Source organism: Crocuta crocuta, unplaced genomic scaffold (genome assembly GCF_008692635.1).
Source record: "Crocuta crocuta isolate KB4526 unplaced genomic scaffold, BGI_CrCroc_1.0 scaffold178, whole genome shotgun sequence".
NCBI lineage: Eukaryota > Metazoa > Chordata > Mammalia > Carnivora > Hyaenidae > Crocuta > Crocuta crocuta.
In genome coordinates this window covers 735,926-759,789 of record NW_027532855.1, presented here as the reverse complement: position 1 = coordinate 759,789, position 23,864 = coordinate 735,926, and the positions used below count along the sequence as shown (strand labels likewise).

The following is a 23,864-nucleotide window of genomic DNA, read 5'->3' as shown; positions in this document are numbered from 1 at the left end:
TAGTCTCAGCACACATGGTTGAACTTTATTTCCTGTCAGAGCCCTGCTAAGGGTGGCCCTAGGCCATGGGCTCTATTTGAACTGTTACTTCTGCGCATTCCCATTCACCATCTGAATTCTTTTCAAACACAGCTGCCAAGTCTCCAAAATGAGCAGCTTATGTCCCCTCTTTTCCCCTGTGTGATTATCAGGAGTCACCATGACTGAAGGGCCAGGTTCCCAGCCTGTCCCTGATTCAATCATCCTAAGAAATGGTAGCATGGTCTCCTTATGACTCCACCATGGCCCTGTCAGCTCTCAGACCTCAGAGCCATTGGGACTAGGAGCTCTTTATAAAGGAACTACCCAAACACTTTATATGTGCATATATCCAAGATAATGAACAAGTCAAAATTAGCTGATGTTAGTGTTTATTGATTAAGATAGAACAGAACACATGCACTACATCTGATGCATCTGGAAAGCAATTTTAAAAAAGAAGGTAGAGTCCCTAAGCTGTCCAAAAGTGCCCCAGAACCCTTTATCTGACTCCTGGTGCTGTCACTCTGAGGCATCTTACACCTGGGCAGGATCAAAAGCTTAGCTGCTCTACAAGGATGACAGTGTGAAAGGGCCTGTCACAGGGTCCTCTATGCATCGTGGCAGTGGGACTTCACCAGGGAATTCTTGCTCAGCCAGGGGACAGTGTATATTTGGAAGGAGCAGAGCTTTTTCTGTGAAAGGGAAAAGAGAGGGACAGTTATGGTTATGGTCAGAAAGGAAAATGCCCATCCTGGTGAATTCAGAAGAGCAGGTGGAGAATGGTGGAGGTGGGACATTCAGCTCCCACCCTACAAGGCCCCAGAACACTAAGCAAGGCTCTACATTACTTCTTGGTCACCATGCCCCATGGCTCCAAGTCCAGGAGGTGGGGTCCTGCCCACAGCCCCCACCTGCAGGTTGCTACATAGTCAATACACCTCCACAGCCCTTTTAGAAGCAGCCTGTGCAAGGCCTCAGAGCCCCCAATAGACAGGGAACTCCCCACAAATTCCCTGACCTCCAGTGGGCCACACTAGGACAGGTGCAAAGAGAGAGACCCAGGGACTGTGACCAAGACTAAACACACACACACACACACACACACACACACACACACAAAGCAAGCAAGGTGTGGACAAAAAAAGTACAAAATTCATGTGAGGCCAAGACCCCCAGTAACCAGCCAGGCCCATGGGGAAGCAATATTTTTTGACCAAGGCAGCATCAGAGGGGTTCTGTCCCTCACAAGCCTTGAATTTCCAGTCTTTTCAGGCAGCTGAAGCTGGGATTATCGGCCTATCTTTCTCTCCCCAGCATACACCCCATATCTTCTTCCTCTGTCCCACTGGCAACAGCCCCCAAAGTACATGGAGCTCCACTTTTCTGCAAAGTTCCCCGTATAAATTCAAATTAGTCACATGCACACACATGCACACTTCCCCTACTCCCACCCTGATACTTGCACACTCCTAGCCCCAGCACTCATACATGATGCACCCCACAGACACAGGCTCACCCCCACCCCTTTTCCCTGCTTGGCTGTCCCTGGCCCCCATCAGGCACATACATACCCTCAGCAAGTCTGGCTGCTCATAAAAGGGACAGCTCTCCAAGTTGGGCTCAGACTTGGTGCATTTGGTTCGGCCAATCTCCACATTCAGGAAATAGTTCACTCCAGCCACAACCTGTACATAGCAACAGCAGGGTTTGCTCACAACACCTGATAATTTTACATACACAGTTAGAGTCCTGTTATTAGGCCCTCACAACAGCATTTATGCTGCCAAAGTGGGCACCCTAGAAACTCACAGCCACCTCCAAAGGGCTGGTCCAGTGGCTGTAAACAACCCACTTTGTAACTGGTTCACAGTGTATCTCCACAAGGTCTCAGGCTGACAGAGGGACAAGAAGCAGGAAGATGAAAATGGAAGCAAGGGACCAAAATTCTGTTAACTGGGTTTGGAGAGTGAGGGGCAGTCTGGGCAGCTAGCAGGGTTTCTGCTACAAACCTCTCCAGCACCAGAAGCCAGGGCAGGGACTAAGCCCACAGTGAGGGCTCTTGTGCTGGAGCAGATTCTGGATCAGGTACAGGAAGACAGTCATGTAATGGATACATTTAACTTAAATTCCAGTTATGTGGGTCAACCCCATAGATATTTGCATTTTCTCAATGCAACTTGGTTTATTTATTCTCGCAGTTCACACTAGGAAATGAGATGCCTCTCTCTTCTGTCTCTATGTCTCTCTCTCTCTCTCTCACACACATACATGCATGCACACATTTTTAAGCTGATTAAAGACTGCCCTTGCAGTCCTACATTTTAAATTTTATTCTTTAAAAAATTTTTTAAAATGTTTTATTTATTTCTGAGAGAGAGAGAGAGAGACAGTGAGCAGGGGAGGGTCAGAGAGAGAGGGAGGCACAGAATCTTAAACAGGCTCCAGGCTCTGAGCTAGCTGTCAGCATATAGCCCATCGCGGGGCTCGAACCCATGAAACACGAGATCACGACCTGAGCTGAAGTTGGTCGCTCAAGGGATTGAGCCACCCAGGCACCCCTAAATTTTATCCTTGATGGGGATATGTCTGAAGTGTGTCACATAGCTGCCTGTCTTTTACATTTGAGATTGCAGGAGAGAAGGAACCCTGTCCTCATACAGAGTATCCCCACAGATGTGCAGATCAGAACTTGGAGAAGCATGGGATGAGGGCCCTGGATCAGGCTCCACACACTACCTGGTGGAGTCACAGGTATATCCTTGGATCCCTATGGTGTTAGTTTTCCACATGAGCTAATGAGCTGTGATGCCAAGCTAGTGCTATACTTAAGAGGAGCAGGCTTTCAGGGACCCAGTGAATAGGGAGCATTATGTCCTATCCAAAGGACACAGTGCCAGCCAACTGCTGTAGAAGAAAAAATGGTCTGTTCTGTACCCACTTTCTGAAGCTTCAAGAGGAGGATGAGCCCTAAATGGTGGCATGCACTACCAGCTTTCATTGTTGTAAGGCTTTATTCTGCTCTCAAATCAGCCCAAGGACAGCTGGCCCAAATCCTAGCCATCCTTAGAGGCTGCAAAGTCCAGTGGTCCTTCCTGACACTCCCTCCCACCCCTTTTCTGGACTCTGATGACCATGTTCTTTATCTGACCAGAACTTCAAGACAGGCTAGAAGAGGTGGGGCAGTTGTGGTCCTTTCTACCCCAGTCATGACACATCTACCCCTGGATATTGGAGATGATGGGACAATATCAGGGTGGGGAATGAGATGTCACATCCAAGAGACTGCTCCCATGGATGTGACCTGTCAAAGGAAGCAAGACTTCAGGGGCCTTTCCTCCAGGATCTCAGGACAGGTTTGGATTTTTTATGCCAGTTCCTATGCTCAGGGATACAGTAGGTACCACCGGCTAGCTCATCAACCCATCTGTGTTTGCTGACAACATGGGTGCTCAGGGAACAGAGAGTGTCCTGCCTCATGGAGGATGGTTGGTGTGGGTCCTAAACTCCGTTGAACACTGAGGACCTAGAACACAAGTTAGTTTAGAGGAACCTGAGGAGGAGAGGCAAGGAAGAGAACAAACCATTTCTGCATGATCTGAATCTCAAGGAACCATCAGACCAATCTAAACTGAGCCCCAGTAGGCAAAACAATGGGCCAGACCCTTCAAAAATGTCAAGATCATAGATGGATGAGCTGCTCCAGAGTAAAGGAAGCTGCAGGAAAGAGGCTTCTGCACATGACCTAGAAGTACTGGGCTATAAGGAACATCAGTGTGACAATCAGTGGCATATGAATAATGTCTATGGATTAGAGGATTGTATCAGTGTTGATTCTGATTTCCCAAACTGTGTTGTGGTCATGTCAGAAAATGCCCTTGTTTCTAGGATATGTACTCTGAGATGTTAACTCAAAATATTCAGAAAAACAAATGCAGATATCTCACACACAAGTATGTTGGAATGAGGGGGGGCAAGACAAGTATTGCAAAATTACAACATTTGATAATTTAGGTAGAAATATACCAGGATTTTATGAACTATTGTTGCAACCACTCTGCAAGTGTGAAGTAGTGCCCCAACAAAAAGTTAAAGGAAAAGGGGCTTAAAAAGTCATTCAGCAGCAGAGCCAGGAAGGCAGCAAATGTGGGGTCTAATTTTCCTCTGCTTGTGGTCTTTAATTGACAGCTCACACTGAAGTCCGTGTCGTGAGGCTGGGGCACAGATGTAAAGGGACTGGACAGGGGTCCTAACCCTCACACTTCTGTCCTCTGGCCAGGCTGGCACTTGAAATCACAAATGAAGGCCATGGCTGTGACCTGGACAGGGCTGCAGCCAGGACTGCAGCCTGGGTCCCCAGCACTCTGATGTCCTTGCAGGGGAAGGGCTATGGTGGACAGAAAAGACCGGACACTGCCTGCTGAGAAGCACAGACATGTCCTTTATCCCAGCACTCCTGCTAGGTTGTCAAAGAGCAACCCTTCCAGCCAGACGGGGACAGGCAAGGGTTGGTTGGTGACATCATGCGGCCACCCCACCCCCCTCTGCTTTAGGCCCCATCCCCATACTCCTATTATGGGCGCTTGGGTGGTGGAGGGGACTCACCTGCCTCTGGGCACCCATCACCCGTAGTACGCGGCTGTAGTTCTCATCGTTGCTGGCCTTATTGTACTCTCTGAGGGCAAACTTTAGTGCATCCTGCACATCCTTGTCATTGACACCTGCATCCCCTGGGGCACCCACTTTGAAGTTTCTCTGGGAGTTCACTACCTGGGCCAGGACCAGGGCCAGGGCAGCCAGCAGGAGAAGTGGAGTGTGCAGAAGCTGGGCCATAGTGTGCTGGGAGACAGATGGAGCTCAGAGGTGAGAGATCTGGAGCCAGTGATCGTCACCTCTCTGGCCACACTGCTTTTATTCCCCCAATCCCATTCTGGAGCCGCCCACCCCTCCCAGGCTCCTCCTCTTCCACTCCCTTCTTTACCTTCAGTCTGTCCCTCTCACAGGACCTGTTTTCTGTCCTCTCCTATTTTTTTTTATTTTCTAGCCAACCTGTTATTAAATAGTTTGTTATTATTTTGTTCTCAGCTGCTAGACTTTAGGCTGTTACCATTGTGTGTGTGTGTGTGTGTGTGTGTGTGTGTGTGTGTGTTCCGCTTTTGTGTCTCAGTGAGGATTTGTTGTTGTGGTTGTCATTGTTCATTTTTGTACTAAGTAATCCTGTGATACACATTATTGTGGGAAATAAATTTCTTGGTGCATATGTTGGATTATTTTCTTCCTAGAATTGGCATTATTGGTTCAGGCTACAAAGATATTTGGACACAGGTGGTAAAAAAACAAATGCCTGACTCCAAACCAAGAAATGGACTCTTAACTTTGGAGAACAAACTGATGGTTACCAGAGGGGAGGTGGTGTGAGGGATGGAGGAAATAGTTCATGGGGATTAAGGAATACACTTGTGATATGCACTGGGTGATGTATGGAAGTGTTGAACCATATTGTACACCTGAAACTAATATGCTGTATGTTAACTAACTGGAATTTAGATAAAAAGTAAAAAAAAAAAAAAAGATATCACAGACTCAATCAGGTCTAAGCAGTGAAGTGAATGTTCTTGGTCCACAGCAGCATTTTGTGTTTTATTTTATTTGCAAATATCTATAAGTGCAGGTGTCCTCAGTGGGGTGATGATGGGCCTGAGACCCTGGGTGGTGTCCCTTGATGGTGGCTTCCTCTTATTACCACAGTCTTGTACCTGTGTTACACCATGGAAATCCACTTTGTACTTAGTTATCCTTCATGAAAAATTGTATCAGTTCCCCAGCTATGCTATTTATCATTCACTGATTTAGTAAATACTGGAACATATGATGTCAGATATTTACTTTAAATATATAAAAGCCTAGTTCTTGCCCTCCAGAAGCCCTGGGTCTGATGAAGAGAAAGACATAAAAAGGTACTTCAACACAACAAACTGACCCAGGTTTTGGAAGATAGATTCCAGGGCTCCAGATTCTGCTGGCCTGTCTCCCCAGGGTTCTCTGCAGATGGATTTTAAAGGGGAATATGATCTTGATTTTTTCCTTAATTCCAAGACACCAGAAGAGTTGTTTATCTCTGCTGGTCTAGATGTAAAGAGTTTCCAATTTGGCCTCATCCTCAAGAACTTCGTCCAGGCCTGTCCTAAGGGGTTCAACCCAGGCTCAGGCCTTGTACTTATTTTCTATGTGCTTCCCTTCCCTCAGAGTCTCATCCAGTCTAGTGACTTTAATACCACAGTGTCACCATATAAGACCAGGTCAAAACTGCCACCTTAGGTCCTGTGATGTTCTGATTTCTAATAAGAGGTGTGTATTTGGTTTTAGTCTTTGATTCTGTCTCAGAGCTCCTAAAACCCTGGAGACTTCCTAAGGGATGAGAGCACAAAGGTGTCTCCTGTGATGTTAATGAGGTGGCTTTTGGACCCCCAACAAAGGAGGCCAGGGAATTGTGATTGGAGAGTTGGAAATTTCAGTCCCACTCACCCAGACCTCCAGGGAGGGAAGGAGTTGGGAACTGAATCAGTCTCCAAAGGCCAAAGATTTAATCAATAATGACTATGTAATGAAGTCTTCATAAAATCCCCAAATCTCAGAACTGGGTTCTAAGAGCTTCTGGTTGGTGATTGGAGATTGGTCTACTTGGAGAGGCCATGGAGGCTCAGGGCCTTTTCTCCATACCTTCTATGTACATTCCTTTCTTTTGGCTGTTCCTGAGTCATACCCTTTTATAATAAGCCATTTAATGATAATGTTTCCTGAGTTTTATGCTTCACTTTGGGAAATTAATCAATCAAAGGAGGGAGTCACTCGAAACTAAAATTTCTAGTAGGGTGTTCAGAAACACATGCGATAGCATGGACATGTGACTAGCATCTGAAGTATATGTGTGGGGAGGGGGTGGGATTATGTCTTGTAGGATTGGGTCCTTAATATATTGGGTCTGATACTATTGCCAGGTAGAATGCATCAAAATTGAGTTAAATTATAGGACACCCAGCTAGTATTGGAGCATGGCTTGGTGTTGTGGGGGAAATACCCACACATATGAATTGGCGATTAGAATCTTATTAATTGGCACCAGGATCCTACCTCTGAATCCATCTAATGGTCTTTCCACTTATTTGGGTGGCCCCAGACACCCCAAGCTGCCCATGTCCCAAACTATACAATGAATTTAACTTTCACTCCATTGCTCAACTGTTCTGTACTTCAATAAGGGCTGTTACTTGGTCAGTCTTCCAACATCCCTGACATTACCATTTAAACCAAACTCCACACCCGAAAAACAAATAATCCAGTGAAGAAATGGGCAGAAGACATGAACAGACACTTCTCCAAAGAGGACATCCAGATGGCCAACAAACACATGAAATGATGTTCAATGTCCCTCATCATCAGGGAAATACAACTCAAAACCACACTGAGATACCACCTCACGCCAGTCAGAGTGGCTAAAATGAACAAATCAGGAGACTATAGGTGCTGTTGAGGATGTGGAGAAACGGGTACCCTCCTACACTGTTGGTGGGAATGTAAACTGGTGCAACCCCTTTGGAAAACAGTGTGGAGGTTCCTCAAAAAATTAACAATAGAACTCCCCTATGACCCAGCAATAGCACTGCTAGGAATTTACCCAAGGAGTACAGGAGTGCTGATGCATAGGGGCACATATACCCCAATGTTCATAGCAGCAATCTCAACAGTAGACAAATCATGGAAAGAGCCTAAGTGTCCATCAACGGATGAATGGATCAAGAAGATGTGGTTTATCTATACGATGGAATACTACATGGCAATGAGAAAGAATGAAATCTGGCCATGTGTAGCAACATGAATGGAACTTGAGGGTGTTATGCTGAGTGAAATAAGTCAGGTAGAGAAGAACAGATACCATATGTTTGCACATATATGTGGATTAGGAGGATGATGTGGGAGAAGAAGGGGAAAAATAGTTGGGGAGAGGTAGAGAGGCAAACGATGAGAGACTCTTGAATACTGAGAACATACTGAGGGCTGATGGGGGTGAAGGAGAGAGGAAGGGGGGTGATGGGCATGGAGGAGGGCACTTGTTGGGATGAGGACTGGGTATTATATGGAGACCAACTTGAAAATAAACTATTAAAAAATAAAATAAAATTGGGATCCCTACCTTATCTTCTTTACCTCTCATCCTCCTTCTCTGGTTGGCTGGTTGGTTGGTTGGTTGGTTCGTTTATCAATTGAAAGTTCTTTTTGGCTGGATTGCACTATTAGTACCGATTGCCTGGAACATAACTGGGACAGGTTAGTATTGTCTCAATTAATGCATGAGTTGGATAAGTGCTCTTAAATTTGTTTTCTTGTTGTTGAGAAAATGGTGTCAATATATCTTCTCATTATATCTCATGTTTTATAGAATGAAAATTCATTTCAGTAATACAGGGAAGGGAGAATCCACAGGGATGTAGAAAAAAGAAGTAAAATTGAAAGGAGTGTGTTCTCTTCCTCTGAGCATATGTTACATGTTTTGTGTAGGTTTTGTTAGGAAACCTTTTTCTGAGACATGATTGTCTCCTGGCAAGTGTAACTCATAATGGAAGCTTTTTGATGCAACCATTGTCATAGACTATGCGCATTAAATATGTAAACTGGTGGTTTGAAATGGGTCAGGATAGTAGTTTGAAGTCAGCAGTTAGAAGCCAGTGCTGTGGCTGAATTATACCAGAGTAATTGATTTGAAAAGTGTCTAGTTAAGAGTGACTTGTGGTTCACCAGTCAGAGTGGCTAAAATGAGCAAATCAGAGAACTCTAGATGCTGGCGAGGATGTGGAGAAACGGGCACCCTCCTACACTGTTGGTGGGCATGTAAACTGGTACAGCCCATCTGGAAAACAGTGTGGAGGTTCCTCAGGAAACTAACAATAGAACTCCCCTATGACCCAGCAATAACACTGCTAGGAATTTACCCAAGGAATACAGAAATGCTGATGCATAGGAGCACATGTACCCCAATGTTCATAGCAGCACTCTCCACAATAGCTAAAACATGGAAAGAGCCTAAGTGTCCATCACCAGATGAATGGATCAAGAAGATGTGGTTTATCTATACCATGGAATACTACATGGCAATGAGAAACAATGAAATCTGGCCATGTGTAGCAACATGGATGGACCTTGAGGGTGTTATGCTGAGCGAAATAAGTCAGGCAGAGAAGGACAAATATCATATGTTTGCACGTATAGGAGGATTAGGAGGAACTTGACGGAGGAACAAGGGGGAGAAGAAGGGGGGAAGTGGTGGGGGAAAGGGAGAGAGGCAAACCATGAGAGACTCTTGAATGCTGACAAAAACTGAGGACTGATGGATGTGGGGGGAGGGGGGATGGGCATGGAGGAGGACACTTGTGGGGATGAGCACTGAGTGTTATGTGGAAACTAATTTGACAATAAACTATTAAAAAAAAAAAAAGAGTGACTTGTGGTTGCTTATGTCTGGCCAGCCTGGCTATGAAGAGGATTCAGGACAATTCCCAGAGGTTCCCCAAAGGAGGGGATCTAATGGCTGAGCATCTGGGAGAGTCCAAGGCACCCACATACCACCCAGGCTCAGCTTGGTATGTTCCCATCTCTTGCCTCCTGCTCTTGAGTCACAGCTGAAGGTCACTGCTCATGCAGCCCTTGGTGAAGGAGGACCTGATCCTAGAGATAGATCTTAGGCTTTTCTGCCTTCTCTCCCTCCCTCCCTTCTCACTCCCATTGTATCCTCTCCCAATCATTGACCTCTTTGTTCTGCATGAGTAGGCAGAATTGCCCCCAAACCCATTCTGTGGTTCCTTCCCCTATAGCCTTGGGGTCAGGACAGGGGAGCAGCACACAGCCTGCATGAAGCTGACATGCATGAGAACTGTGTCTCTGAGAGGCTGGCTTGTGGTCCAGCCAGAGGTTCTCTCCCTGGTCACAGAGCAGAATCCTCTGACTGCCATTCAAAGCCAGATATCACCCCAGTGTTTCTAGTCACTATTCTATGGTGGGGGTCAGGCATTCATAGAGTTCATTGTCCACAGTTGATTCTAGAACAAAGCAATGAGCACCAAGGGCCATGGGTTAAACATCAAAGCACATGAGTCAGGGAGTTAATCCTGCCTGGATGAGCACTGGGTTTCATATGGAAACCAACTTGACAATAAACTATTTAAATATAAATAAATAAAAATAAAAAAATCCTCTCTGGGTGTGAAAATCACACCAAGGTGTCTGCAATCAAAGATGACAGGGACTTCTGGCTGCAAAGTTTCTTTTAAGCTTGTGCCAGAAGAACACTGAGGTTTTCTTTGGGATGTCACCAAGCCTTCCAGTTGTAATGGAAATTGACTAACAGAGGCAGGTGAACTCAGTGTCCATGGAACAGGGATGAAGCTGTGGCTACAGGTCACTGGTTGGATCCAAATGCCACATAGAGCTTGACTGAAGTTCCGGAACAAGTCAATCCTAATCTATTACAATGCATACACTGACATCCTACCATATATTTTTATTTTTACCAAGAAACGACACTCAGTGAATATGAGATGCAAATCTTGTGAAAATCATAGCAAGTCTGGCTCCCAAGTGCAAGCTACTCAGGGACTTTTGTTTGGGGTTGGAGGGAGGGTGGGGAGTCAGGACCAGTCTTTGAAATTCTGGCCTTAAGACAAACATTGTCTCAGAATGCTGCTTATCTTTGTTGGCCAGCTGAATACTTACCAAATACTACCCATTAGTTACCAGTCAGAAGTCTCATTCTGGCTCCATGACTGTACCGACCCAAATTCCCTTGGTGGGTGAGAGTCCAAGGGCTGTAATGGAAAAGTGTGGTCAAGGAATATGCGGCAGAAAAGTCATCCTGTGACTATGTGAGTTTCTTCCTAAATTCACCATTAACATGTTTAGGATATTTAATTCCCTTGACTCTGACGCTATGAGAATATGTGGAAAGAGGGTGATGGTGCAGGGCAAAGGGGAGAATAAAGGGCAGTAGGCTGGATCTGAGGAGGTAGGGAAGTGAATGCTTTGATGGTAACCTCCTGTTTATAGAACATTACACCGGATCTTTTTAAATGTGCTTCCTTATTTCATTTTCAGACAATCCTAAGGTATTACTCATGTTTTGGAGATATCAAAATGAAGAGGTAGAGGAAGTCAGTACATCACTCATACTCATTCAGTGAGAACAGAGCTGCTAATTCTGCTCAGCACCACACAGTACAAAATGCATGTATTTCTTTTTTTTTTTTTCATAAATTGTCAAGTTGGTTTCCATATAACAACCAGTGCTCATCCCAATAATTGCCCTCCTCTGTGCTGATCACCCCCCTTCCTCTCTCCTTCACCCCCATCAGCCCTCAGTATGTTCTCAGTATTCAAGAGTCTCTCATGATTTACCTCCCTGCCTCTCCCCAACTACTTTTCCCTTTTCCTCCCCTATGGTCCTCCATGAAATTTATCCTAATCCATCGACAAGTGAAAACATAATGTATCTGTCTATCTCTACCTGACTTATTTCGCTCAGCATAACACCATCAAGTTCCATCCACGTTGCTACACATGGCCAGATTTCATTCTTTCTCATTGCCATGTAGTATTCCATAGTATAGATAAACCACATCTTCTTGATCCATTCATCCGTTGATGGACACTTAGGCTCTTTCCATGACTTGGCTGTTGTTGAGAGTGCTGCAATGAACATTGGGGTACATGTGCTCCTATGCATCAGCACTCCTGTATCCCTTGGGTAAATTCCTAACAGTGCTATTGCTAGGTCATAGGGGATTTCTGTTGTTAATTTTTTGAGGAACCTCCACACTGTTTTCCAGAGGGGCTGTACCAGTTTACATTCCCACCAACAGTGTAGGAGGGTGCCCGTTTCTCCACATCCTCAACAGCACCTAGATTCTCCTGATTTGTTCACTTTAGCCACTCTGACCGGCGTGAGGTGGTATCTCAGTGTGGTTTTGATCTGCATTTCCCTGACGATGAGTGATGCTGAGCATCGTTTCATGTGTCTGTTGGCCATCTGGATGTCCTCTTTGGAGAAGTATCTGTTCATGTCTTCTGCCCATTGCTTCACTGGATTATTTGTTTTTCAGGTGTGGCATTTGAGGAGTTCCTTATAGATTTTGGATATTAGCCCTTTATCAGATACGTCATTTGCAACTATCTTTTCCCATTCAGTTGGTTGCCTATCAGTTATATTGATTGTTTTCTTTGCTGTGCAGAAGATTTTTATCTTGATGAGGTCCCAATAGTTCATTTTTGCTCTTGGTTCCCTTGCCTTGGGGGATGTGTCGAGTAAGAAATCGCTGCGGTTGAGGTCAAGGTCAAGGAGGTTGTTTCCTGCTTTCTCCTCTAGAGATTGATGATATCCTTTCTCACATTCAGGCCCTTCACCAAATTTTGAGTGTATTTTTGTGTATGGAGTAAAAAAGTGATCTAGTTTCATTCTTCTGCATGGTGTTGTCCAGTTCTCCCAGCACCATCTGTTAAAGACGCTCCATTGGATACTCTTTTCTGCTTTGTCAAAGATTAGTTGACCGTACATTCCTGGGTCCAATTCTGTGTTCTCTATTGTATTCCATTGGTCTATGTGTCTGTTTTTGTGTCAATACCATACTTTGTTGATGATTACAGCTTTGTAGTAGAGGCTAAAGCCTGGGATGGTGATGCCTCCCACTTTGGTTTTCTTCTTCAATATTACTTTGGCTATTCAGGGTCTTTTGCAGTTGCATAAAACTTTTAGGATAGTTTGTTCTAGTTTTGAGAAGAATGCTGGTGCAATTTTGATTGGGATTGCATTGAATGTGTAGATTGCTTTGGATAATATAGACATTTTAACAATATTTATACTTCCGATTCATGAGCATGGAATATTTTTCTATTTGTTTGTGTCTTCTTCAATTTCCTTCATAAGTTTTCTATAGTTTTCATCACACAGATCTCTTATATCTTTGGTTAGGTTTACTCCTAGGTATTTTTTTTTTAATGTGCAATTGTGAATGGGATCAGCTTCTTGATTTCTCTTTCTGTTGCTTCATTGTTGGTGTATAAAAATGCAACCGATTTCTGTACATTGATTTTGTACCCTGCGACTTTGCTGAATTCTTGGATCAGTTCTAGTAGGCTTCTGGTGGAGTCTGTCGGGTTTTCTATGTAGAGTATCATGTCGTCTGCGAAAAGTGAAAGTTTGACTTCTTCTTTGCCAATTCTGATGCCTTTAATTTCCTTTTGTTGTCTGATGGCTATTGCTAGGACTTCCAGAGCTATGTTAAACAACAGTGGTGAGAGTGGACATCCCTGTCGTGTCCTTATCTCAGCATCCCTCCTCATCAGGGAAATGTAAATCAAAACCACACTGAGATACCACCTCACACCGGTCAGAGTGGCTAAAATGAACAAATCAGGGGACTATAGATGCTGGCGAGGATGTGGAGAAACGGGCACCCTCCTACACTGTTTGTGGGAATGTAAACTGGTACAGCCCCTCTGGAAAACAGTGTGGAGGTTCCTCAAAACATTAACAATAGAACTCCCCTATGACCTAGCAATAGCACTGCTAGGAAGTTACACAAAGGATAGAGGAGTGTGATGCATAGGGGCACATGTACCCCAATGTTTATAGCAGTACTCTCAGCAATAGCCAAAACATGGAAAGAGCCTAAGTGTCTATCAATGACGAATGGATCAAGAAGACGTGGTTTATCTATACAATGGAATACTACATGGCAATGAGAAAGAATGAAATCTGGCCATGTGTAACAACATAGATGGAACTTGAGGGGTTATGCTGAGCGAATAAGTCAGGCAGAGAAGGACAGATACCATATATTTGCACGTATAGGAGGATTAGGAGGAATTTAATGGAGGACCATGGGGGAGATGAAGGGGGGAATTGGGGAGGGGGGGGAGGCAAACCTTGAGAGACTCTTGAATGCTGAGAACAAACTGAGGACTGATGAGTATGGGGGGGGAGGGGAAGGTAGGTGATGGGCATAGAGGAGGGCACTTGTGGGGATGAGCACTGGGTGTTATACGGAAACCAACTTGACAATAAACTATTTTTTTAAAAAGCCTAGATATTCTGTTTGTCTTTCAGAAATGCACTGACAAAAATCAACTACAACATTCAAAAACAACGTTTTTTAGATAGCTTATTAACTTTTTGCTAATATATGCTACCAAAGCAATCAATTGTTTAGATTTTTAGTCAATCCTATTTTAATTTACGTTTCTGTACATGACATTTGCAGATTTTTCGTTTACTTTTTTAGGCTGTCTAGTGTCTGAACCGACATCCTATTGGGGTTGCCCCTTGGGTGAGTTGTGGAGGAAGTCAGTGCTCCATCCCCTACTATGTAAGCTGAGCTAGCCACTCAGATTTTTTTTTCCAGGAACAAGATAAATGCTAGTCTTCTCCCATTCCCACTATTCTTTCAAATGTGTGTCTGTTTCTCAGTCACTCCTGTGTGTAGGTATGTATCTTTAGCTGTCCCAAGTGTTTAGATGTCCTCCAGACACATCTCTACCATCCACCTAATTTTGGACTTAAAGAGTAGGGTCTGAAGAAGGATCTTGATCAAGAAGTGTCCTATCTAATCCTAAATTCACCCTGGAAGTACAGGTTTTCCTGTATAAGAAAGTAGGGCATTTCTGTGAAACCTTTTGTAAACTGAAATGACATAAAGCAAAATTCAATTACTATTAATTTATATGGGAAAAAGTTTTGAGCACTCCCAGACCCTAAAAATAAACTTTTAAGCTTTTCTGATTCTTTAGAACAGATGCACAAAAATAAATCAAGATAAAGAATTAATGCTCATAGACACAGTGCTGGTTTCATGCTGAGATGCTGAGTGTAGTTTATGGAGAAGGAACTGGGTGGTGACACTCTTATTGCTTGGAGTGTTTGCTGCTTCTATGAGGGTTCACAGCCAAACACTGAGCACTGAATGCTATTTCTGCTTTTAGTCTTTTTTCCTAAAGGCAAAAATCTTATTTTGATCTTTTCCCATTTAGTGAAAATAAGCACTAATGTAGATCTTTCATAGAAGTAAAGTGGAGAAAGGGGAACTTTTGAAAAGTGGGGGATACCTGTATGTGGTGACTAAGAAAGAAAACAGGTTGAAATTCATGAAATCAGAAGCTGGTCTGTGGGAAATTCTTTCCTTCATAAGACATGCAAAATTATGAGTGGAAAATTTGTTCCTTTTTGATACCTTGTCAAACTGGGAAGTTTTCTCCTATTGGAAATCTACTCACTAATAAAGGATATGCAGTAATTCAGGCACTTTGCCTTGGTATTGATTTTTGATGGGAATTGAATGAAATGGAATTTCTCAGCCTTCAACACTTGTAGACCACTGACCTGTAAGAGTGTAACTGCCCACAGCAATGGCATATATGGGCAAAGTGGTATAGATCCTATATACAAGATCTGTTCTCTCATATCTCCTTATTCTGGTGAATTCCTGCAGTTACAGACATGATAGGTGTAACGTCACAACCTGGGCAGAAAGACTCCTGGAGAAATATTTGTTTCAGTACAAAATCCTCATGCAGAATTAATAAGCTAATCAATGTTATTTGATCACACAATTTTATTTTATTTATTTTTTAAATTTTATTTATCTTGAGAGAGAGAGAGATAGCGAGAGAGATGGGCAAAGAGAGAGCAAAAGAGAAAGAATTCCAAGCAAGCTCTGCACTGTCAGCATGAGCCCTGTGTGTGAGATCATAATCAGAGCCGAAATCAAGAGTCAGCTACTCAGACAGGCATCTCTGACTACACAGTTTTAAAATGCTGTCTTTAGGGGCACCTGGATGACTCATTTGGTTGGGCATCCGACTTCTGCTCAAGTCATGTTCTCAGTGGTTCAAATCCCACATCGGGCTTTGTGCTGACAGCTCAGAGCCTGGAGCCTGCTTCAGATTCTGTGTCTCCCTCTTTCTCTGCCCCTCTCCCGTCCCCTCTCTGTCTGTTTCTCAAAAATTAATAAACATTAAAAAATTAAAATAAGATAAAATAAATAAAATGCTGTGTTGACTGAACATTGTCAATATGAAGTGTCTTTAAAGTTTACCAATCTTAAGAAAAAAAAATTAGAAAATACTAAATCGTAGAGCTATGTAGGAAAAAACTTAAAGAAGCTTTCTCAAATGTGACAATAATTTTAACAATCTTAATATTACCCATTATGAGTTTTGAAGCTAAAAGAAAATATTATATGGCATCACATTTTAAGGCGATTAATTATGGAGCGCCTGGGTGGCTCAGTCGGTTAAGTGTCCGACTTTGGCTCAGGTCATGATCTCATGGTTGGTGGGTTCGAGCCCCACATCGGGATGTGCGCTGACAGCTACCTCAGAGCCTGGAGCCTGTTTCGGATTCTGTATCTCCCTCTCTCTCTGACCCTCCCCTGCTCATGCTGTCTCCCTTTCTCTCTCATAAATAAATAAAACATTAAAAATTAAAAAAAAAATAAAGTGATCAATTGTGTTAGCAGAAACACTGGTTTATCTTTCCATTATTTTTATAGTAAATGATGTTACAAAATCAATTCCATATGATGAGACAATCTAATAGTCACTCATTAGCTGAGGATGGAAACAGAAGAGAGAGAGAGTTATTAAAGAGCTGTGTCAAGAAGTTATTTAATAAAAATAATTTGTGAGAAGGTAAAAATAACGTGGGTAAAGGAAAAAAATCTTCCCTTTCATTCACGGGATGAGTAATGGGTAAAGGGAAAAGTCAGTTGCAAGAATAACAGGAAGTAATAATTCTCCCATCTTGCAACTTAAAATCAAAACAATGTCTTCTTTGTTGACTGCTTCTCTCTGAGTGAAAGACACTGTTGTCTAGATTCATGGATCATCAGAAACTCCGGTCTATCAGTCAGAAAACCTCCCATTTAGCTGGAGGACTTGGTCACTTCCAGCCAGAGAAACATCCTGCACACAGAGGCACACAACATTAGAGAAAATGTTCTGGACAAAACATCCCCCAGCTGGCTGCACTTTATGTTTTTTCTTTAGAAGATAAGACTTGGGTGTACTTTGCACTACAGACCTGACATTGATGCCTTTACACACAGCCGTGCTTTGCTCTGCGTCCCTCAAAACACTGCTTGCCTCTTCCCCAAAGCCTGTAATAACTCTCTTCTGTGTTTGGTGAGGTGTTTCAGGTTCCTCTGTTGTGCCTTTATTCCCTTGTTGCAACAGGTCAATAATTGTGATTTGGTTGACTCTAGGCTAGTTTTTGGTGACCTGATTATGCTACAGTATATGTTATTTTTTTGGATGTTGTAATGTTGGTGGTGCTTTTGAACATTTTAGAATTTTTAATATGCCATAATTTATTTTATCCTCTAAATTAGTATAATTTTTTCACTTAGTTTGATATTGGTAATGTTGTGATTTTTTTTTGTAGATTGGCCCATAAATTGTCCAAGTCTCAGACCCTGCAGCACCTGGCTAGCCTTTGGCCATCACATCCAATATCCACTACATCTGTTTGTGCTCCTGTCCTTCAAGGGACTCCTGCCTCATTTCCAGGGACTTGTCTACGCTGAATTGAGGGCAAGTCTAACTTCCTGAGTTTCAAAATTTTACAACTGACTTGTGACAATATTTTTGTTCAGGGAACTCTTAGAAAGGCACAATATTTCTGAAATATTTACCTGATGTGTCCTCCTTTACATTACTCCAAGAAGTGAGCGCTCAAGGAAGTGGTTCGGTGCCTGTAGCCTGAAAAGTGAAATGAAAGCTGTTTAGCCTCTAGCCTTCCCTCCCCCTGTTCCTTTCCTAGAGCACAGCCCTGTGCCTCCGTTATGGGGCTTTGCAAGCAGCCTCCTAAACCGGCCACTGGAGGTATCTGCATCTGCTGTCTCATTTGCCTGGATTGACCATGCTATCTGGATATGATTCCTCTGTGTGACCCTGGGATAGCTAAGAAACACCAGTACATGACCATTTCTGTCAAGCAGTATTTTTTTCCTTTTATAGTTTATGGTCAAGTTGGTTTCCATATAACACTCAGTGCTCATCCCCACAAGTGCCCTTTTTCATTACCATTACCCCTGTTCCACTCTCCCACCCCAATAAACACTCAGTTTTTTTCTCAGTATTTAAGAGTCTCTCATGGTTTGCTGCCCTCCCCTTAAATATTTTTTCCCCTTCCCCATGGTCCTATGTTCCACATATGAGTGAAAACATGTGTTATCTGTCTTTCTCTGCCTGACTTATTTTGCTCAGCATAACATCCTCGAATTCCATCCACGTAGCTACAAATGGCTAGATTTCATTCTTTCTCATGACCATGTAGTACTCCATTGCATAGATAAACCACATCTTTCTGATCCATTCCTCAGTTGATGGACATTTAGGCTCTTTCCATGACTTGACTATTGTTGAAAGTGCTGCTATGAACATTGGGGTACATGTGCTCCTATGCATCAGCACCCCTGTATCCCTTGGGTAAATTCCTAGCAGTGCTATTGCTGGGTCATAGGGGAGTTCTATTGTTAATTTTTTGAGGAACCTCCACACCGTTTTCCAGAGGTGCTGCACCAGTTTACATTCCCATCAACAGTGTAGGAGGGTGTCTGTTTCTCCACATCCTCACCAGCATCTATAGTCCCCTGATTTATTCATTTTAGCCACTCTGACTGGCGTGAGGTGGTATCTCAGTGTGGTTTTAATCTGCATTTCCCGGATGATGAGGGACATTGAGCATCATTTCATGTGTCTATTGGCCATCTGGATGTCCTCTTTGGAGAAATGTCTGTTCATATCTTCTGCCCATTGCTTCACTGGATTACTTATTTTTCGGGTGTGGAGTTTGGTGAGTTCCTTATAGATTATGGATATTAGCCCTTTACCCGATATGTCATTTGCAACTATCTTTTCCCATTCCATTGAGTGTCTATTAGTTTTATTGATTGTTTTCTTTGCTGTGCAAAAACTTTTTATCTTGGTGAAGTCCCAATAGTTCATTTTTGCTCTTGGTTCCCTTGCCTTTGGGGATGTGTCAAGTAAGATATTGCTGCGGTTGAGCTCAAGGTCAAGGAAGTTGTTTCCTGCTTTCTCTTCTAAGGTTTTGATGGTTTCCCATCTTACATTCAGGTCCTTCACCCATTTTGAGTTTATTTTTGTGTATGATGTTAAGAAAGTGGTCAGGTTTCATTCTTCTGCATGTCGCTGTCCAGTTTTCCCAGCACCATTTGTTAAAGAGGCTGTCTTTTTTCCATTAGATACTCTTTCCTGCTTTGTCAAAGATTAATTGTCTGTTTTTGTGCCAATACCATACTGTCTTGATGATTACAGTTTTGTAGTAGAGGCTAAAGCCTGGGATGGTGATGCCTCCCCTTTTGGTTTCTTTCTTCAATGTGACTTTGGCTATTCGGGGTCTTTTGTGGTTTTATACGAACTGGAGGATTGTTTGTTCTACCTTCGAAAAGAATGCTGGTCCGATTTTGATTGGGATTGCATTGAATATGTAGATTGCTTTGGATAATATTGACATTTTAACAATATTTATTCTTCCGATTCATGAGCATGGAATGTTTTTCCATTTCTTTGTGTCTTCTTCCATTTCCTTCATAAGTTTTCTATAGTTCTCATCATACAAATCTTTTATATCTTTGGTTAAGTTTATTTGTAGGTATTTTGTGGTAACTGTGAATGGGATCAGTTTCTTGATTTCTCTTTCTGTTGCTTCATTATTGGTGTATAAAAATGCAACCGATTTCTGTACATTGATTTTGTACCCTGAGACTTTGCTGAATTCATGGATCAGTTCTAGTAGGCTTCTGGTGGAGTCTGTCGGGTTTTCCATGTAAAGTATCATGTTATCTGGGAAAAGTGAAAGTTTGACTACTTCTTTGCCAATTCTGATGACTTTGATTTCCTTTTGTCGTCTGAAGGCTGATGCTAGGACTTACAGCACTGTGTTAAACAACAGTGGTGAGAATCGACATCCCTGTCATGCTCCTGATCTCAGGGGGAAAGCTCTCAGTTTCCCCCCACTGAGGATGATATTAGCTGTGGACTTCTCATAGTTGGCTTTTATGATGTTTAACTATGTTCCTTCTATCCCGACTTTCTCGAGGGTCTTTATTAAGAAGGGATGCTGTATTTTGTTACATGCTTTTTCTGCATCTGTCAACAAGATCATATGGTTTTTATCTTTTCTTTTGTTAATGTGATGTATCACACTGATTGATTGGTGAATATTGAACCAGCCCTGCAAACCAGGAATGATTCCCAGTTGATCATGGTGAAAAATTATTTGTATATGCTGTTGAATTCGATTTCCTAGTATCTTGTTCAGGATTTTTGCATCCATATTCATCAGGGATATTGGCCTGTATTTCTCTCTCTCTCTCTCTCTCTTTCTCTTTCTCTCTTTTTCTGGGTATCTATCTGGTTTGGAAATAAAGTGATGCTGCCTTCATAGAATGAGTCCAGAAGTTTTCCTTCCGTTTGTATGTTTTGGAACAGCTTGATAAGAATGGGTGTTAACTCTGTTTTAAATGTCTGGTAGAATTCCCCAGGGAAGCTATCTGGTCCAGGGCTCCTATTTGTTGGGAGATTTTTGATAACTGATTCAATTTTTTTACTAGTTATGGATCTGTTCAGATTTTCTATTTCTTCCCATTTGAATTTTGGTTGTGCATGTGTTTAGGAATTTGTCCATTTCTTCTGGGTTGTCCAATTTGTTGGCATATAATTTTTCATAGTATTTCCTGATAATTGCTTGTATTTCTGAGGGATTGATTGTAATAAATCTATTTTCATTCGTGATTTTTCCTATTTGGGTGCTCTCTCTTTTCTTTTTGAGAAGCCTGGCTAGAGGTTTATCAATTTTGTTTATTTAAGAAAAAAACCAACTCTTGGTTTCATTGGTCTGTTCAATTGTTTTTGTTTTTGTTTTGATTCTATATTGTTTATTTCTGCTCTGATCTTTATTATTTCTCTTCTTCTGCTGGGATTGGCATGTGTTTGCTGTTCTGCTTCTAGTTCCTTAAGGTGCGCTGTTAGATTTTGTATTTGCGCTGTTTCTAGTTTCTTGAAATAGGCCTGGATTGCAATGTACTTTCCTCTTAGGACTGCCTTTGCCTCATCCCAAAGAGAATTGTTTTATCTCATTTACCTTTGTTTCCATACATTTTAAAATTTCCTCTATAATTGCCTGATTGGCCCATTTGTTCTTTAGTAGGGTGCTCTTTATTTTTTTAAATTTTTAATGTTTTATTTATATCTGAGAGAGAGAGAAGGTGAGCAAGGTGAGCAAGGGAGAGTCAGAGAGAGAGGGAGATACAGAATCTGAAACAAGCTCCAGGCTCTGAGCTAGCTATCAGCACAGAGCCCAATGCGGGGCTCAAACCCATGAACCGTGAGATCATTACCTGAGCTGAAGTCAGACGCTTAACCAACTGAGCCACCCAGACGTCCCGGGTGTTCTTTAATATCCATGCTTTTGGAGGTTTTCCAGACTTTTTCCTGTGATTGATTTCAAATTTCATATCATTGTGATCTGAAAGTGTGCATGGTATGGTTACAATTATTTTATACTTATTGAAGGCTGCATTGTGACCCAGTATATGATCTATCTTGGAGAATGTAGCATGTGCACTCAAGAAGAAAGTGAATTCCACAGCTTTGGGATGTTGAGTTCTAAATATGTATGTCAAGTCCATCTGGTCTAATGTTTCATTCAGGGCCATTGTTTCTTTAGTGACTTTTTGTCTAGTTTACCTATCCATTGCTGTAAATGGAGTATTCAAGTCCCCTGCAATTAGCACATTCTTATCAATAAAATTGCTTATGTTTGTGATTGTTTTATAAATTTGGGTGCTTCCGAATTTTGTGTGTAGACATTTTTAATTGTTAGCTCTTCTTGATGGATAGACCCTGTAATTATTATATAATGTCCTTCGTCATCCCTTGTTACTGTCTTTATTTTCAAGTCCTGTTTGTCTGATATAAGTACGACTACTCCATCTTTCTTTTGACTTCCAGTAGCATGATATATATTTCTCCATCCCCTCACTTTCAATATGAAGGTGTCTTCAGGTCTAAAATGAGTCTCTGATAGATAGCAAATAGATGGAACTTGGGTTTTTTTAAATCCATTCTGATATGGTATATCTTTTGACTGCAGCATTTAGTCCATTTATATTCATTGTCATTATTGAAAAATATGGGTTTAGAGTCATTGTGTTACCTATAGGATTCATGCTTGTAGTGGTGTCTCCAGTATTTTGTGTTACTAGCAGCATTTCCTTCATAGAGTCCCCCTTAGGATCTCTTGTAGTGCTGGTTATTGGTGATTAACTCCTTCAGTTTTGTTTGTCTGGGAAAACCTTTATCTCTCCTTCTATTCTGAATGACAGGCTTGCTGGATAAAGAATCCTTGGGTGCATATTTTTCCTGTTCATCACATTGAAGATTTCTTGCCATTCCTTTCTGGCCTACCAAGTTTCAGTAGATAGGTCTGCTATTACCCTTATGTGTCTATCTTTGTACGTTAAAGCCCGTTTATCCACAGGTGCTTTCAGAATTCTCTCTTTATCCTTGTATTTTGCCATTTTCACTATGATATGTTGTGCAGAAGATCGATCAAGTTACGTCTGAGGGAGTTCTCTGTGCCTCTTTCATTTCAATGTCTGTTTCCTTCCCCAGGTTGGGGAAGTCCTCAGCTATGGTTTGTTCAAGTACCCCTTCAGCCCCTTTATCTCTCTCTTCTTCTTGAATTCCTATGATATGCATATTGTTCCAATTCATTGTATCACTGAGTTCTCAAAGTCTCCTTTCATGCAGTGGATCAACTTATGTCTTTTTGTCAGCTTCCTCTTTTTCCATAATTTTATCTTCTAATTCACCTATACTCCCCTCTGCCTCTTCAATCTGTGCTGTGACTGTCTCCATTTTATTTTACACCTTATTTATAGCATTTTTTAAAATTCTTCATGACGATTTTTAAGATCCTTGACCTTTGCAGCAATGGAATATCTGCTTTGTTCAGTTATGTTGCTTATATCTGTTTTGAACAATTCTTTAGCTGTCACTCCTTCCTGGAATTTCGTTAAAGGAGAATTCTTCTGTTTCATCATTTTGGCAAGCATTCTGTCTCTTGTAAGTTTTAAAAGCTTGTTATGTGCCTGCACCTGTGAGTACTGCTATATTAAAGGAGGCTCATACACTGTCCAGGGCCTGGTCATTCAGGAAGTGTTTTTATTTAATTTTTAATGTTTATTTACTTTTGAGAGAGAGAGAGAGCAGGGGAGGGTCAGAGAGAGAGGGAGACACAGAATATGAAGCAGGCTCAAGAGCCTGACACGGGGCTTGAACCCACAAACTGCAAGATCATGACCTGAGCCAAGGTTGATGCTTAACTGACTGAGCCACCCAGGCGCCCCTCAGGAAGTGTTTTTTTTGAAGAGCGTCACTTGCTCTCTGTTGTTGTGACTTTGGTTACTTTATTTCCCTATTCGTAGTGATGTTTTAGACTCTCCTCCATGTGTGCTTTGGTTTGTTTCTTGAAGTAGCCCTGGAAAGGAAAACAGATAGACAAACAGGTAATGAAAACATGCAAATGCACAAAGAAATCAAACAAACAGGCAAACAGACAAAAATAAAAACAAACAAAAGAGTCTAAAAACATAAAGCCAGAAACCCCAGCTACAAATAAAAAGCATGGTGGAGGATATGCTGATACAAGAGCATATACAAAGAGAGAAATGACAGGGATGGGGAGAAAGAGAAAATGAACATTGAGCAGGTAGATAAACTTA

General features: G+C 42.2%; 1 protein-coding gene across 1 annotated transcript; it reads right to left on the bottom strand.

Annotated features, from left to right (window-relative positions):
* Positions 1-629: 629 nt before the first annotated feature.
* LOC144216211 (cystatin-SN-like) lies at positions 630-4,851 on the bottom strand. The gene is made up of 3 exons (XM_077745489.1): positions 4,624-4,851; positions 1,593-1,706; positions 630-713 (listed from the first exon to the last, which is right to left on the bottom strand). The coding sequence occupies exons 1-3, from the start codon at positions 4,849-4,851 to the stop codon at positions 630-632; spliced, it is 426 nt and encodes a 141-aa protein (XP_077601615.1).
* Between the last annotated feature and the right edge of the window lie 19,013 nt (positions 4,852-23,864).